Below are 17,694 nucleotides of genomic sequence, written 5' to 3' on the forward strand. Positions count from 1 at the left end.
GGTTCTTGCCTGGATTGGAGGACTTTAGTTATGGGCAAGAGATTGGATAGACACAAAAAGATGGAGTAACTTACTGAGACAGGCAACATCTCTGGAGAGAAGGAATGGGTGACATTTCTGGTCGAGACCCTTCTTCAGAAGTCATCTGCGGAAGGGTCTTGACCCAAAACATCACCCATTCCTTTTCTCCAGAGATGCTGCCTGTCCTGCTGAGTTACTCCAGCTTTATGTCTTATCTCCGGTTTAAACCAGCATCTGCAGTTCCTTCCTACATGAGATTGGATAGGCTATGCTTGTTTTCCCTGCAGCGGAGGAAGTGAGGGATGACTTCATGAATGTATGTAAGATCAGGCGGCACAGTGGCGCAGCAGTAGAGTCACTGCCTTTCAGTACCAGAGACCCGACTACGGGTGCTGTCTGTACAGAGCTTGCACGTTCTCCCCATCACCTGCGTGGGTTTCCCCCGGGCACTCTGGTTTCCTCCTACACTCCAAAGACGTACAGGTTTGTAGGTTAATTTGGCCTCAATAAAAATTGTAAATTGTCCCTAATGAGGAGAATTGTGCTACTGTCGGCATGACTGACTCAGTGGGCCGAAGGGACTGTTTTCACCCTGTATCTCTAAACTAAACTAAAATGAGTGGTAAAGAGAGGGGAAATAATCAAAATCTTTTTCCCAGGGTAGGGATATCAAAAACAAGAGGGCATAGGTTGAGAGGAAAGGATTTAAAATGGGATCCGAGGGATGTGTTTCTATTTTTTTTACATATGCAGTGTTTGATATCTGGAATACACTGCCAGAGGAGGTGGACACAGACACACTCACTATTAGTACGGGGCAAGAGACAGACACGCTGATAGGTAACTCATAGTAAAACGCGGACAAAGGGGATTTGTCTAGATGTACATAAAGGTCTGAGTGGATGTGGTGGGCCAAAGGGCCCGTTTCTATGCCGTTCAATTCTGTGACTATATGACTATTTTTCCCAGAATGGCTACACAAAAATTAGCTATTTCAAGAATCCTGGTTTGTTAAACTGAGCTCCAAAGGACATATTGCAGTTATTATTATTAAAGAGAATTGTCAATCTTTATTCAAAAAGTTGTTTCATTCATTTCAATATATATGTATCAACTAGGCCAAGTTGACCCGTTGGGTCCAAACCTTTCCTGCATTGGTGCCTCCCCTCCCCTCCCCCCACTCCAACCCCCTCCCCTCCCCTCCCCCCCCCCCACTCCAACCCCCTCCCCTCCCCCCACTCCAACCCCCTCCCCTCCCCTCCCCTCCCCCCACTCCAACCCCCTCGACCCGCCTTATCCTCCCTCCCCTCCCCTCCCCTCCCCCCACTCCAACCCCCTCCCCTCCCCTCCCCCCACTCCAACCCCCTCGACCCGCCTTATCCTCCCTCCCCTCCCCCACTCCAACCCCCTCCCCTCCCCCCACTCCAACCCCCTCCCCTCCCCTCCCCTCCCCCCACTCCAACCCCCTCCCCTCCCCTCCCCTCCCCCCACTCCAACCCCCTCCCCTCCCCCCACTCCAACCCCCTCCCCTCCCCTCACTCCCCCCACTCCAACCCCCTCCCCTCCCCCCACTCCAACCCCCTCCCCTCCCCCCACTCCAACCCCCTCCCCTCCCCCCACTCCAACCCCCTCCCCTCCCCTCCCCTCCCCTCCCCCCACTCCAACCCCCTCGACCCGCCTTATCCCCCCTCCCCACCCTCCCTAGGAGATAGATTTAAACTTTAAAATGTGAATAACTTAAAAAATATAACACCAATTTCAATGAAACTTCTTCCGTTAGCACCAAAGGGACGACGGTGAGTAAGTTGGGCCTAAAACTGTCGCGCCATCGTGTACCATTTTGGCTGTAGTTCAGGAACAAATAAACAAACAAATGAAAGTTTCAGTTTATAGATTAAAAGCAGTTTGGGACACTTTTGGAGATAAGAGAAAATGTTTGAGGACGCAAGAAAGACCAAAAAGGTGGAGTAATTCAGCAGGTCAGGCAGCATGTCTGAAGAAAAGGAATAGGTGACGTTTCGGGTCGAGACCCTACTTCAGACTGAGAGTCGGGGGAAAGGGGAAAGAGGGATATCCACGGCACATAGAACGAATGAACAAAAGATCTGCACAAAGCAACGATGATGGAGGAAAGGTGGAGCCCACAATGGTCCATTGTTGGCTGTGGGGTAGGCCATAACAAGTTATACTGTGTTCCATGTTGGAAGACAGCATAAGTTACTGAATCAGAATAGTTCACAGACTATTGTGGCCCTATGGACTTTACAGTGAGACTGCTGTGGCAATCATTGCAGGTCGTTAGCAGCCACTTGGTTTAGCATGGCCCCAAGGCAAGGGATCTGAGAGATCTGGCCCATCTCAAAGGCTAGAATGCTCATGAGAATCAGAGCATTTATGGCACAACATCCACCTGCTGCATCTGTGGCGATGGACTGAACCATATGCCACCTTGCAGAAGGTTCATGTTCCCAAAGGCTCCAGTCACTTCCAGGATGCATCAACAAACATGGAGACCCGTTGTTTCTCCGCTCCACTCAATCTCCTCCCAGAGCTCCTCACCTTCTTGACATCAGTCTGAAGAAGGGTCTCGACCCGAAACGTCACCCATTCCTTCACTCCTGAGATGCTGCCTGACCCGCTGAGTTACTCCAGCATTTTGTGAATAAATACCTTCGATTTGTACCAGCATCTAGTTATCTTCTTACATCACCTCCTTGCATCTCCCCAAACACTTTGGCTCATATGTTCATAAATTCTAAGAGCAAAATAAAGCCATTTGGCCCATCAAGTCTACTCTGCCACTCAATCATAGCTGATCTATCTTTCCCTCTAAACCTCATTCTCCTTTCTCCCCATAACACGACACCCATACTAATCAAAAATCTGCCAATCTCCACCTTAAAAATATCCATTGACTTGACCTCCACAGCCTTCTATGGCAATGAATTCCACAGATTCACCACCCTCTGGCTGAAGAAATTCCTTCTCATCTTTCTAAAGGTATGTTCTTTTATTCTGAGGCGATGGCCTCTGGTCCTAGACTCTCCGACCATTGGAAACATCCTCTCCACATTCACTCTATCCAGGCCTTTCACTATTTGATGTTTCAATGAAGTCCCTCATCCTTTTAAAATCCAGCGAGTACAGGCCCAGTGCCGTCAAACACTCATTACATATTAGCTCACACTTCCTGCAGCCTAAACGCTTTCCTCTTCAGTTTACCGCATGGCCACATTCCAACCTTTGTAATCTTCCCCAGATCTCTCCCTGTTCATTGCATTTATTATAAAAGCTGGAGGGTACAGAACCCTGTGGTCACCCACAACCCTCAACACAGATTAGACTTAGGACATCGACCCAAAACGTCACCTATTCCTTTTCTCCAGAGATGTTGCCTGACCCGTTGAGTTACTTTTTGTGTCTGTCTACAAATTAGTCATTATCTTTGTTCCCTGTCATTGAGCCAATTTTCAATCCAATTTGCTGCCTTTCCTTGGATCCATTGGGCATTTACATTGTTTCATCAGCCCGTCACCTGTTCCTGGCAAGAATCACTGCAAGCCGTAACAACTCGTTGAGCATATCAATACTTCCACAAAATATTCAATACGTTAGATATGCCCTTCCTTGAAATCCACATTGCTCCTGATTAATATGCACCTTTCCTATAGAAGATTTACTTTGTTCCTCAATAATCTGTTGCTGGGGTTCATTGGCCTGTAACAAACCTCTTTTTAAACAACAGTGTATCAACAGTCTTCAAATATTCTAGGCGTACTGTACAGGGAGGATTGAAAATTGTCTTAAAAGCCTCTGCAGATTTTCTTTCTCGTTTATTTTAGTAGTCTGAGGTAGTTGGCATGGATCCTGGCGATTTACCAATTTTCAAAAATGCTGTATGGAATAAAGAACAGGAGAGCGCGAGAACGGGTCCTTCACTTCACAACGTCTGTGCCAAGACCATCACACATCGATAGGTAGGAACTGCAGATGCTGGTTTAAACAGATAGACACAAAACGCTGGAGTAAGTCAGCGGGTCAGACAGCATCTCTGGAGAAAAGGAATAGATGATGTTTCGGGTTGAGACCGGGAGATGCTGTCTGATGCGCTGAGTTACTCGTTTCTAGTATCCATCACTTATCTACCTGCACAGAATCCATATCCCTCCTTTCCCAGTATATCCACGTGCCTATCCAAAAACCCTTTAAATGCCACTAATGTATCTGCTTCAACCATCACCCCTGGCAGCTCGTTCCAAACACTCATCAGCCTCTGTGTAAAACTTGCACTGCATCTCTCCTTTAAACACTGCTCCTCACTTTAAAGCCATGCTGTCTAGTCATTGATATTTCCATTCTGGGAGAAAGATTCTGACTTTCTATCTGTGCCCCATAATTTTATCTAGTTCTATCGGGTCTCCCCGCAACCTCTGGCGTTCCAGAGAAACCGATCCAATTCAGTCTAACATCTCCCTGTAGCTGATACCCTTTAATCCAGCCATCATTCTGGTAAAGCTCCTCTGCAAGCTTTCCAAAGACTACACATCCTTCCTGTAATGGGGTGAGCAGGACTACATGCAATACTCCAAGTGCATCTTAACTAAAGTCCTACAAATCTGCATCATAACTTCCTGACTCTAAGACTCAATGCCTTGACCTATGAAAGCAAGCATAACATATGCTTATCATCAGTCTGAAGAAGAGTCTCAACCGGAAACATCACCCATTCCTTCTCTTCCGAGATGCTGCCTGTCCCGTTGAGTTACTCCAGCGTTTTGTGTCTATCTTCGTTGTCGACCAGCATCTGCAGTTCTTTGCTACACATAACACATGCCTTCTTTACCACTCTATCTATCTACTTGTGTTGCCACTTTCAGCATGTTACGGACTTTGACCCCGTGATCCCATACATTAATACTGTTAAGGATCATGCCATTAATTGTATATTTTCATTAAGAACCTTACCCATATCCCCCACCTCCACACTGGTCCAGAAAAAGCCCTGCTCATCCATCAATTACCTGTTTTTTTATTTATTATTTTGAAACATTTGGATTTTCTTTGATCTGACTAGTCAATTTTTTTGTTATAACTTTTTTGCCATTCTAACTTCTATTTTAATTTCACCCTTGTATTTTTATACTCTTCTAGCTTTCTGCAGTATTTAGCTCTTGGTATCTCATCCCACCCCCAATACACATAACTGGCATTCTAGATCTACCAGTCCAAGTTCTTTGTGGGAACATGTGTACTACGAACGTTTTGTACCTCCATCACGTGTCCCATTATCCTGAGGTTGATGTAACTAAAGTAGCTGTCTCCAGTTCACTCTTGCTGAATCTCTTCAGTCCAATAGGAGAGTCCATAGCCCTTAGATACACACAAAAACCTGGAGAAACTCGGCGGGTCAGGCAGCATCTCTGGAGAAAAGGAATAGACGACGTTTTGGGTCGAGACCCTTCTTTGGTTTAAACCAGCATCTGCAGTTCCTTCCAACACAGTCCATAGCCCTTCACAACCTTGGGCACAAATTTATTCCCACATCCCTGCACTTTTACCTGTTCAATTATTTATCAAATCCCTTGACAAGTCCTTCTTTGAGCTTCTTCCAACACCTTTTCAAGTAAATTGTGAGGCTAAGACATTTCACAATTTTCCCTTACATTTTTTTAAAGCAAATAATCTTAAAACTGCTCTTCAGTTACTAAGTTTCTTGTCGGACCTCCATCAAAATATCTCTCTGTTACTTCCCCTCTTGACTTGAAGGAGAAGAATCTTGGCTTTTCCGTTCTCTCCATATAATTCCAGGTTCCTTAACCCCGGTAGAATTTTGGAAAATATTTCCAAACATGACATTGGATGAAGTGGAGATAGATAATATCAAGGTTTAGCTATCAAGTATCAAGGTATGCCATCCAAGCTCACCACCAAACCCACGGGACTTGGTGTCAGCACTCATCTCTGCAACTGGATCCTCGACTTCCTGACCAACAGACCCCAATCGGTGAGGATAGGAGACAAATCGTCCAAAGACGTACAGGTATGTAGGTTAATTGGCTGGGTAAATGTAAATGTAAAAATTGTCCCTAGTGGGTGTAGGATAGTGTTAATGTACGGGGATCACTGGGCGGCACGGACTTGGAGGGCCGAAAAGGCCTGTTTCCGGCTGTATATATATGATATATGATATGATATGATCATCCTCCACGATAATCCTCAACATGGGGGCTCTGCAAGGATGCGTTCTCAGCCCCCTTCTTTACTCCTTGTACACCCTCCACTGTGCAGCCATTTACAAATCTAAATCCATTTTCAAATTCTCAGATGACACCACCATTGTGGGCCTTTGATCGGACTATACTGGCTTTACCTTGCATTAAACATTATTCCTTTATCATGTAAACGGCTCGATTATAATCATGTATTGTCTTTCCCTATCTGGTGAGCATGCAACAAAAGCCATTCTCCCCACCATGGTACACGTGATAATAAACTAAATTGATGAACTGAGAAGTATTTTGCCTTTGAAAAAATGTCTGAGAGGCAATGCTGAAGGTTTAGGTGTGATGGATGCAGCAATGTTTCCCCCTGTGTCAGTGTTAAGAGATGCAATGAGGAATTCAGGAGAGATTTACACCACCAAATGAGTAGTTGTGGAAAATAATAGAGCATAGAACAATGCAACACAGTGGGCAATGGTGCACAGCGCTCACTCTGTGCAGGTATCTGCCTTGTGTCCATCCTGTGGCCCACAATGTCCTTACTGAACATGATGCATTACCGCAATGTCCTCACCAAACTAATCGGCTCTGTCTGCACGTGATCTGCATTCCCTCATTCCCTGCATATCATTTGCCTCTTAAATGCCACTATTGCATCTGCCTCCACCACCATCCCTGGCAATGCATTCCACGCACCACCAAACTCTAACAAATGTGCCCCATCCATTTCCTTTAAACAAAACACTTTTTTTTAATAAAGGAGAAACTGAACAAGTGGGCAAAGGATGTGCAAATAGTTTTGGATGTAGCAGAATGAAAAGTTAGACCAGCGCACAAACTCAGGCAATGACCAGCGGCACTTTTAGTTTTAGAGGAACAGCACAGAAACAGGCCCTTCAGCCCAGAATCCGCACTGACCAGTGCTTCCCATACACTAGTTCTATGCTACACACCAGGGATAATTTACAGAAAGCAATTAACCGACAAAAATGCACATCGTTGGAGTGAGGGAGGAAACCAGAGCACCCGGAGAAAACCCACATAGTTACAGGGATAATGTAAACTCTGTACAGTCAAGCACCTGTAGTCAGGATCAAACCCGGCTCTCTGGTACTGTAAGGCAGCAACTCTACCGCTGTGGCACTGAGCCTCCTTTTCCTTACTCTTGCATCTTCACAGAGTCCTTGCATCCTTGCTAAACTGTGGCACGCAGAGTTGAGCCCAACTACCCACTCATTATGGGTTTTGTGCACAATTGTATGTCCCTATATCCCATATTCAGAAGGTTGATGGATTATATGGGCATGGAAGTTTAACAAGACATAATATGTAAGACCCTTGACTGTGTGGAACAGTGCTTCACCTTCACGGTTTGAACGATGGGTTTCTGAAGCAGCAGCATTGGCATGCTGACAGCTTGCTGGCAGAATCCGTTGAAAGTACAAATCTCTTCTGCACTCTGAAAGAGGAAAAAGGAATAAATATAACTTTAAAAATTATTTAACAAGAACAAATAGATTCAAAAACTATTTTAAAGAAAGAAAAGTTAAAAGCACTTTGGCTGTTGCTGCTTAGTGCAATAAAGCCACCAGCTGTATGAAAGTCAGATGTCTGGATGTATCGGTGACCGACACAAAGCAGAGAACTGCACGGAGTGAGCCCCGCGCAACATTGCTCACTGGTGAATTTGTACTTTGTAAGGACCCGCTGTAAAGTGAAGAGGAGTAAATCGGGTAGATGCACAGAATCTCTTGCCCAGAGTAGGACCAGAGGACAGAGGTTTAAGGTGAAGGGGAAAAGATTTAATAGGAATCTGAGGGGTAACTTTTTCACACAGAGGGTGGTGGGTGCATAGAACAAGCTGCCAGAGGAGGTCGTTGAGCCTGGAACTGTCCCAACATTTAAGAAACAGTTGGAAGGGTACATGGATAGGACAGGTTTGGAGGGATATGGACCAAACGCAGGCAGGTGGGACTAGTGTAGCTGGGACATGTTGGCCGGTGTGGGCAAGTTGGGCCTGTTTCCACGCTGTATCCCTCTATGACTTTATGAAGGAAAGGCAGGCCAGCATGCTGCAGTGGAACGTGCCTCCTGTTTACGTTAGACTTTAGAGATACAGCGCAGAAACGGGCCCTTTGTCCACCGACTCTGCGCCAGTACAGGTGTATCGATCACCCTATACACTAGCACTATCCTACACACAAGGAACAATTTACAAATTTACCAAATCCAACTAACCTACAAACCTGCACGTCTTTGGAGTGTGGGAGGAAACTGGAGCACTTGGAGAAATCCCAGGCAGTCACGGTGAGAACGTACAAACTCCATACAGACAGCACCCGTAGTCAGGATCCAACCTGGATCTCTGGCACTGTGAGGCAACAACTCTAGCGCTGTGCCACCATGCTGCCTTGTTCATGTGGGAAGCTGACAATGTCATTGACCCGCACAATTCTACGAGCAACAACATCACGTCCATCGCCAAGAAAGCCCAGCAGCGCCTCTACTTCCTCCACAAACTGAAGAGAGCGGGAGCCCCCACACCCATCATGTACACTTTTTACCGAGGCGCCATCGAGAGCATCCTCAGCAGCTGCATCACTGTGTGGTTCGGAAGCTGCACAGCCTCCAGCCGCAAGACCCTGCAGCGCATAGTGAACACTGCTGAGAGGATCACTGGCGCCTCACTCCCAACACTCCTGGTCCTTTACACCACCCGCCTCACCCGCAAAGCATTGAGCATTGTGGGTGACCCCTTCCACCCCTCCAACAGCCTCTTCACCCTCCTGCCTTCAGGGAGAAGGTTTCGCAGCCTGAGGTCAAGCACCACCCGACTAAAGAACAGCTTTTTCCACCAGGCTGTCAGGATGCTGAACTCTCTCCCCTCCCTTCCTCCTCTCTCCCCTGCCCCTATTGGACCTGGACTTTAACACCCCACACACACGCACATCCAGCACCAGACACTTTAAAAAAATTTTTTTAACGCATTTGAAGTGACTATATTTTATATTTTATATTTTATGTTGATTGTTGGTTGCTGTGCCTTTTTAATTTTAACTTAGTTTTATGCACTTTGTTCCTCGGGATTGTGGGAAACGGTATTTCGATTTTCTGTCTGTGTAAACTGGCTGAGGATTGACAATAAAATTGACTTTGACTTGACTTTTGTAGATCCACTCGCAGGGCAGTGCGGCTTTCAGCTGGAGTAACGGGTGCAGTCCCTGGGCAACAATGACTGGACTGAACACGTCATTGGCACCACACATGGGCACGGCACGTAGAGTTGATGCCTCGCAGCGCCAGAGACCCGGGTTCAATCCCGATTACGGGTGCTGTCTGTACGGAGTTTGTACGTTCTCCCCGTGACCTGCGTGGGTTTTTGCCGAGATCTTCGGTTTCCTCCCACACTCTAAAGACGTACAGGTTTGTAGGTTAATTGGCTGGGCAAATGTAAAAATTGTCCCTAGTGGGTGTAGGATAGTGTTAATATGCGGGGATCACTGGTCGGTGCGGACCCGGTGGGCCTGTTTCCACGCTGTATCTCTGAAACTAAACTAAAACATCTCATTCAGAGGTATTTATTCACAAAATGCTGGAGTAACTCAGCAGGTCAGACAGCATCTCAGGAGAGAAGGAATGGGTGACGTTTCGGGTCGAGACCCTTCTTCAGACTGATGTCAGGGGGTCGGGACAAAGGAAGGATATAGGTAGAGACAGGAAGATAGAGGGAGATCTGGGAAGGGGGAGGGAAATAGAGGGACAGAGGAACTATCTAATGTTGGAGAAGTCAATGTTCATACCGCTGGGCTGCAAGCTGCCCAGGCTAAATACGAGGTGCTGTTCCTCCAGTTTCCGGTGGGCCTCACTATGGCACTGGAGGAGGCCCATGACAGAAAGGTCAGAGTGGGAGGGGGAGTTGAAGTGCTCAGCCACCGGGAGATCAGGTTGGTTAAGGCAGACTGAGCGAAGATGTTGAGCGAAGCTATTGCCGTGCCTATGTTTGGTTTCACCGATGTAAAGAAATTGACATCTAGAGCAGCGGATGCAATAGATGAGGTTGGAGGAGGTGCAGGTGAACCTCTGTCTCACCTGGAATGCAGGTGAACCTGGCTCACCAGGAATGCAGGTGAACCTGTCTCACCTGGAACCTCCTCCAACCTCATCTATTGCATCCTCTGCTCTAGATGTCAACTTCTTTACATCGGTGAAAGCAAATGCTGGCTCCGCGATCGCTTCGCTCAACACCTTCGCTCAGTCCGCCTTAACCAACCTGATCTCCCGGTGGCTGAGCACTTCAACTCCCCCTCCCACTCCTAGTCTGACCTTTCTGTCATAGTGCCATAGTGAGGCCCACCGGAAATTGGAGGAACAGCACCTCATATTTCGCCTGGGCAGCTTGCAGCCCAGTGGTATGAACATTGACGTCTCCAATTTTAGATAGTTCTGTCTTCCTGTCTCCACCTATACTCTTCCTTTGTCCCGCCCCCCTGACATCAGTCTGAAGAAGGGTCTCGACCCGAAACGTCACCCATTCCTTCTCTCCTGAGATGCTGCGTGACCTGCTGAGTTACTCCAGCATTTTGTGAATAAATACCTTCGATTTGTACCAGCGTCTACAGTTATTTTCTAAAACATCTCATTGATACCTACTGAATAATGAAAGGGCTAGACAGAGTAGATGTGGAGAGGAAGTATCCACTAGTGGGAGAGTCTGGGACCAGAGGGCACAGCCTCAGAATAAAAGGAAGTATCTTTAGAAAAGAGATGAGGAGGAATTTCTTTAGTCAGAGGGTGGTGAATCTGTGGAATTAATTGCCGCAGAGGGCTGTGGAGGCCATCATTGGGTATTTTTAAAGCAGAGATTGATAGGTTCTTGATTAGTAAGCGTGAAAAGATATGAGGAGAAGGCAGGAGAATGGGGTTGCGAGGGAAAAAAAATCAACCATGATCAAATGGTGGAGCAGACTCGATGGGCCGAATGCTGCCCATACCTTATGGTCTTAGAGAAGTGGTCATACTGCAGTTTAACAGCATGGGCACAGAGGGCGGATGAGTCCAGGAGTCGAGTTCACCTCATTCACTCACGGACTTTTCACTCAGGATAGCGGTGAGGGTGATGGCTGTGCACAGCCGGGCTCAATGGGCGGCCCTACGAGTGGCTCAATTGCACAGAGAGGGAGAAGAGGTGATATGACCATGGCTGCAATGATGGTGCTGGAGGGAGGGCTTTAGATGTATAGTTCACTGGGACTGGTCCGGGGACCGCTACAGCTTGGACTTAGTGCACTTGCACCAGGACAGGTCCAACATCCTCCTGAGATATTTGCTAATGCTATTGGAGAGTGCTTAAACTGGGCTGGCAAAGAAATGGGATACAGAGTCATCCATGATAAGAAGATTCAGTTCAATAGGCAGAGAAATCTGCAGCATAATAAGGCACATGCAAGTATCTTGTGGCAAAATTATTCTATTTTAAATGTCGTCTAACAAGCAACTGACTAATAAATGAGAGCTATAATCAGGATGGTATCTACCATAGTATTTTCTGTTTTAATTTCGCATTTCCAGCTCCTGTAGTATTGGAACTACAGTTTATTCCGATTAGACACAAATAGCTGGAGTAACTCAGCGGGTCAGGCAACATCTCGGGAGAGAAGGAATGGGTGACGTTTCGGGTCGAGATCCTTCTTCAGACAGATGTCAGGAGGGGTGGGACCGATCACTCGATCATGCTCGTTCGGTTATCCTGCTTTCCCCCTCTCCACCAGGAGCAATTTACAGAGGCCAATTAACCTACAAACTCGTCACACCTTGGGCTGTGGGAGGAAACCGATGTGAGGGACAACATGCAAACTCCACACAGACAGCACCCAGGGTCATGATCGAATCCAGGTCTCTGGCGCTGTGAGGCGGCAGCTCCACCAGCTGTGGTATAAGATGGTAATCGAGTGAGGCAGGCCAGGGGTGACCAGGAACAGTTTCTTCCCAGTGGTTATCAGGCAACTGAACCATCCTACCAACAACTAGAGAGCGGTCCTGACCTACCATCTATCTCATTGGAGACCTTTGGACTATCTTTGATCGGACTACACGGACTTTATCTTGCACGAAACGTTATTCCCTTCATCATGTGCCTGTACATTGTGAGTTGTTCGATTGCGATCACGCATTGTCTTTCCGCTGACTGGTTAGCACGCAACAAAAGCTTTTCACTGTATCTTAGTACATGTGACAATGAACTAAAGTCAAACTTCAACCAACCAGGTGCAGTTTTAGCACAGACTAGTCAGTTCATGATTCCTAATACTGACGCCAATTTTTGAACTCCTGGTCAATTCACTAACTGAATGCTTTGAGTGCAGAAGTGGGATTTAAGAAACACTTCACATATCACATAACACATCACCACTTGTGTGTTAATACTCACTCTCTGCATTAACACCTCAGCCACTTGCGGTCCGTGCAGGACGATGTACTTCTCACACTGAAATCACAGGTTGAACGCACATTAGCACACTGATTAACGCTCTCTTTGTGTTTAATCAGAGAGTACAGCGATAAAGGTAACTGGAGTTAGCATTCCTACAGATTACAACTGGGACCAAAGGTTACAGCTGTGGATGGAAGGAACACTGATTTGCTTTACAATTTATCAGCATGTATACTGGGTAATATCATCAAACTGATATTGGCATTTCATGGGCCTGAAATGTTCCCTGGGCAAAACATTTCTTCAGTGGTAATGAAACACGGACAAATCCTCAGTTGCAATCACAAGGCTAAGGTGTAAGATGGCAGGTAATAAGGGATGATATCCTTGGAGGGTAGACCTCAAAAGTAAGGGTTGGGGGCAAGAGGACCCATTACTTTGCTATGGAGCACTACAAGCCAGTTAATAGTCAGCTGTGGCTACAGGCCAGGCTTTGCTGTGAAAATAACTATGCTGGAGTTTGTGTGAGAAGGAACTATAGATGCTGGTTTATACCGAGTAGCTCGAAGGTTACATGATAGAAACTACATGCAGTAAAGCTACAGCATATTGTTTTTATCATGTAACCTTCTAGCTAGTCAGTGGTGTTTCTCAGCCTACAAAACAGATGGCATGCAAACTGGTCCAGTGAAAGAATCAATCTCAATGGAAAACATTTCTGTCCCAACCCAAAACTGTAAGCTGCAGCTGAAAGCTTCTTGCCTAGAATGATAAGTGTCACCAGCCTTCATGTAGTTTACACCAATTTCAGCAAGGCCTTTGACAATATCCAAAAGGTAAGAGGCAACGACTTCTGGGGCAAGTTGATATTGGATCCAAAACTGATTTGGCAAAAGGAGATGGGTTGTTTTGTAATTGGCAATGTTGCCTTGCGGTGTATCAGGAGAGATTGGTGCTGGGACCTTCCATGAGGTAGCGAAGGCGATCGTGGTGTATCAGGAAGGATTGGTGCTGGGACCTTCCATGAGGTAGCGAAGGCGATCGTGGTGTATCAGGAAGGATTGGTGCTGGGACCTTCCATGAGGTAGCGAAGGCGATCGTGGTGTATCAGGAGGGATTGGTGCTGGGACCTTCCATGAGGTAGCGAAGGCGATCGTTGGGGCTTCAGGTGGATATTGGTTACATAGATTTTAGTGAAGCATTTGTTAAAGTCCCCATTGTGGCCCAACCAAAGACGTACAAAGCTGTAACGTGAGTTCTTGACTCTTACGCAATGCCCCGACCAATGAAGGCAAGCATACCGTATGCCTTCTTCACATTCTGTCTGCTTGTGTATCCACTTTCATGGAGCTGTGGACTTGGACCTCAAGATCCCCATGTACATTAATGTTATTAGGAATCTTTCAGACCTTTTAGGCTGATACAGAAGACCAAGATGCACGGGATTCACAGTGACTTGGCTTACGGAGAAAAGTCAGAGGGTTGTGGAGAAAGGACGTTATTCAGCCCCAGAGGTCTGTGACCAGTGGAGGTCCACCAGGATCCATGCTGGGACCCTGTTATTTGGGAAGTATATAAATGACTTTTGACATAAATGTAAATGGGTTGGTTAATCATTTTGCAGATGACACCAAGATTGCTGGAGTTGCAGACTGTGAGGAAGGCTGGTACAGCTGGAAGGCTGGTACAGCGGAAGGTAGATCAGCTACAGAAATGGGTGGTGAAATAGCAAATGGAGTTTAATCCGAGCAAGTATGAGGTGCTGCACTGCTGGAGTTTCTCCTGTAACGGGAAAGTATACAGTTCATGGAAAGACCCTTAACAACAGTAATGTACAGAGGGCCCTTGGCGTCCAGGTCCATAGCTCCCATCAATGTGGCAACACTTTAAATAAAGTGGTAAAGGCGGCGTGTGATATTTGCCTTCATGGCTTGGGCCACTGAGGGCAAGAGTCAGGAAATCATTTTGCAACTTTATACGACGTTGGTTTGTAATATTCCATGCATTCTGGTTGTCTCATTACAGGAAGGATGCAGATCTGATGCCTGGGTAAGGGTGTGTTAGCTGCAGGGAGAGCTTGGACAGACTTGGATTATTTTCTCTGTGATGCCTGGGTAAGGGAGTGTGAGCTGCAGGGGGAGCTTGGACAGACTTGGATTATTTTCTCTGGAGCATCTGAGGTTAAATTATGAGAGACTTAGATAAGTTAAATAGTCAGAACATCTTTCACAGGGTGGAAATGTCAAAAACATTGGTGAAAGGGGGAAAGTTTAAAGGAGATGTGTGGGGCAAGTCTTTATTTACAGAGGGTGGCGTTTACCTGGACAGGGGTAATAGTGAAGGCAGATATGCTGGTGGCATTTACCAGGGGCACATGGATATGCAAGCGTTGGGGGAGTAGGGAGATGAGATGAGTTTGGCTTGGCATCGAGTTCCGCACAGACATTGGAGGCTGAAGGGCGTATTCCGGTGCTGTACTATTCTATTTGCTATGTTCTTGACAAACAAGTTTGGATTTTGATGCAAATATAGATAGTACAATGAATAAGTTTGCAAATGTGATGAATATTGATGGGAGTTGTTGAAAGGGAATTGGGTAGTCTCTGGCTACAAAATGATGCTGATAAATTGGTACTCATTACACTCCTGGCATCGGGAAACGGTGCAGGAGCCTGGAAACTGTAACTTCCAGGTTCAGGAGCAGCTTCTTCCCCCACAGCCATCAGGTTATTAAATGGTACAACTTCCAAATTAGCTCCAAGATAGAACTGGGGACATTATTTTTGACTTTGCACTATCACTGTCCATTGATATGCTTTTTATAGAAATGCTGAACTTTTTTGTTGTTTATTAGGGTTTTTACAGAATACTATGCTTACACATCATGTGCTGCTTCAAGTAAGAATGTCATTGCTCTGTTTTAGGACATATGACAGTTAAACACTCGTGACTCTTGGTTATGAATGTCAGATGGAATTTAATCTTGCTGAGGTGATGTGCTTTGGAAGGAGATACAAGGGTAGGACATGAATGATAAGAGCTTTAGGAAGCATCAAGGAACAGGAATCTTAGCTGTGGGTGACGCACACATAGATATGGAGCTGAGGCTGAAACACACAGATACTCAACTGTAAATGCGCGACATGCAATGATGCGCAGCTGGTCACAGCTAATGGTGGTACTTGTCCATGTGATACAACTATAATACTGAACGCTACATGAAACAGACTCAATGGCACCCAGCCACTGAGCGTGATACTGTCAATTATACAGGTAGTTCTGCTGTAATGTGATAACAGCTTTCCTGAGAAACCCGAGTTATCGAAAGTCACGTTATAAAGACAATTGCATAATGCCAAAAAGAAATCATTGGCTGGAGAGTTTCAGACTCACAATAATGGAGTTATTTTTCCCCATAGAATTTCCAAAAATAAAGGCCTTGTCACCTTGTAACTAACAATAGTTTATTTTTGTAGTTACAAGCTGAAAATGTTAAAGGCTCTACGTTACATAGTTTAATGGACTATTGTTAACAAGTGTCAATGGGGGTCGATGCCTGTCAACTTCAATGGCAAATTGCAGTGAAAATAGCAGCTGTGTTCTGAAGGGATAACTTCCATGGGGAAGTTTTTCCATGGTACTGTTTAAATCCAAGACAGCATTGTTTTCTACTCAATGCAAATAGTGTTCCCCAACTCATCAACTGATTCTGTGGGTATTTTTAAAACACAGATACATGGGTTCTTGATGAGTAATGGGTTTAGACTTTAGAGATACAGCGTGGAAACAAGCCCTTCAGCCCACCGTGTCTGCGCCAACCAGCGATCACCCCATACACTAACACTATCCGACACACGGGACAATTTACAATAGTTACCAAAGCCAATTTACCTACAAATCTGTACACCTTTGGAGAATGGGTAGAAACTGGAGCAAGTGGAGAAAACCCATGCGGTTACCGGGGGGGGGGGGGGGGGCGCGTGCAAACTCCGTACAGACAGCACCCGTAGTCAGGATGGAACCCGGGTCTCTGGCGCTGTGAGGCAGCAACTCTACCGCTGTGCCACTGATGGAGTTGGAAGTTACGGGAGAAGGCAAGAGAATAGTGTTGAAATAGAGCAGCCATAATGGAATGGCGGAGCAGACTCGATGGGTCAAATGGCCTCATTCTGCTCCTGTGTCTCTTGGTCTAACTTGCGTCATGATGAATTTATGTTATGGAAACACATAGCAAAACTACCTGCACTCTGACACACCAAATACGACCTACCATATGTGCAATACACTGTCGCACTGAGCTGTGCGTGTACAAACCTACCCATTGCCAGCGGCTGCCCATTGACAAGTCTCTTCACACCGAGTGATCCCTGCCCTGGCATACTCACCAGCTCCGTTAGACCAGCCCCAAGGTTACACTGTTTCTTCAACTGAGAAATGAATTCATTCAGGATGCCATCATGCACCTTCATAGCAAGCTGAATATTTGTGATGAACTGATTGCAATCCCGACAGGCACCGTCAGTGCTCTGCAAGTAATTAAACAAAATGAGAAGTTGTGAATCAAAGAAAGTTTAGATATGTGCGACCTACCACAATTACAGATCACCTCAACCAAAAAAGTGACCAGAATCGTACAAACTACTACAAATGTTTTGTTGAAAAGTTCTTTTTTACATAATTACATTTCTTTTGAAAAAGGTAATTTTCTCCATTCAGCGACATAAAAGACACGAACAGTAGCAAATTTAGTTTTGTTTAGAGATACAACATGAAAACAGATTATTCGGCCCACCTAGTCCGTGCTGACCATTGATCACACTAGTTCTATGTGATCCCACTTTCTCATCCACTCCCTGCGCTAATTCACAGAGGGCCAATTAACCCAGATACTCGCACGTTTTAGTTTTAGAGATACAGCGTGGAAACAGGCTTTTCGGCCCACCGGGTCCACACTGACCAGCGATCCCCGCACATTAACACTATCCTACACCCATTAGGGACAATTTTTACATTAACCAAGCC

The 17,694-nt window shown here is 46.0% G+C and overlaps 1 protein-coding gene across 1 annotated transcript in view; it reads right to left on the minus strand.

Moving 5' to 3' along the window:
- Nucleotides 1-17,694, minus strand: part of psap (prosaposin) — a 56,304-nt gene that overhangs the window by 14,000 nt on the left and 24,610 nt on the right. Inside the window, exons 6-8 of the mRNA XM_078428579.1 lie at nt 17,058-17,198; nt 12,670-12,726; nt 7,606-7,701 (exon numbers count right to left, since the gene is read on the minus strand). Coding sequence (XP_078284705.1) covers nt 7,606-7,701; nt 12,670-12,726; nt 17,058-17,198 — 294 coding nt within the window. The remainder of the gene's footprint in view (nt 1-7,605; nt 7,702-12,669; nt 12,727-17,057; nt 17,199-17,694) is intronic.

The sequence above is a fragment of the Rhinoraja longicauda genome, chromosome 35 (assembly GCF_053455715.1).
Source record: "Rhinoraja longicauda isolate Sanriku21f chromosome 35, sRhiLon1.1, whole genome shotgun sequence".
Classification (NCBI taxonomy): domain Eukaryota; kingdom Metazoa; phylum Chordata; class Chondrichthyes; order Rajiformes; family Arhynchobatidae; genus Rhinoraja; species Rhinoraja longicauda.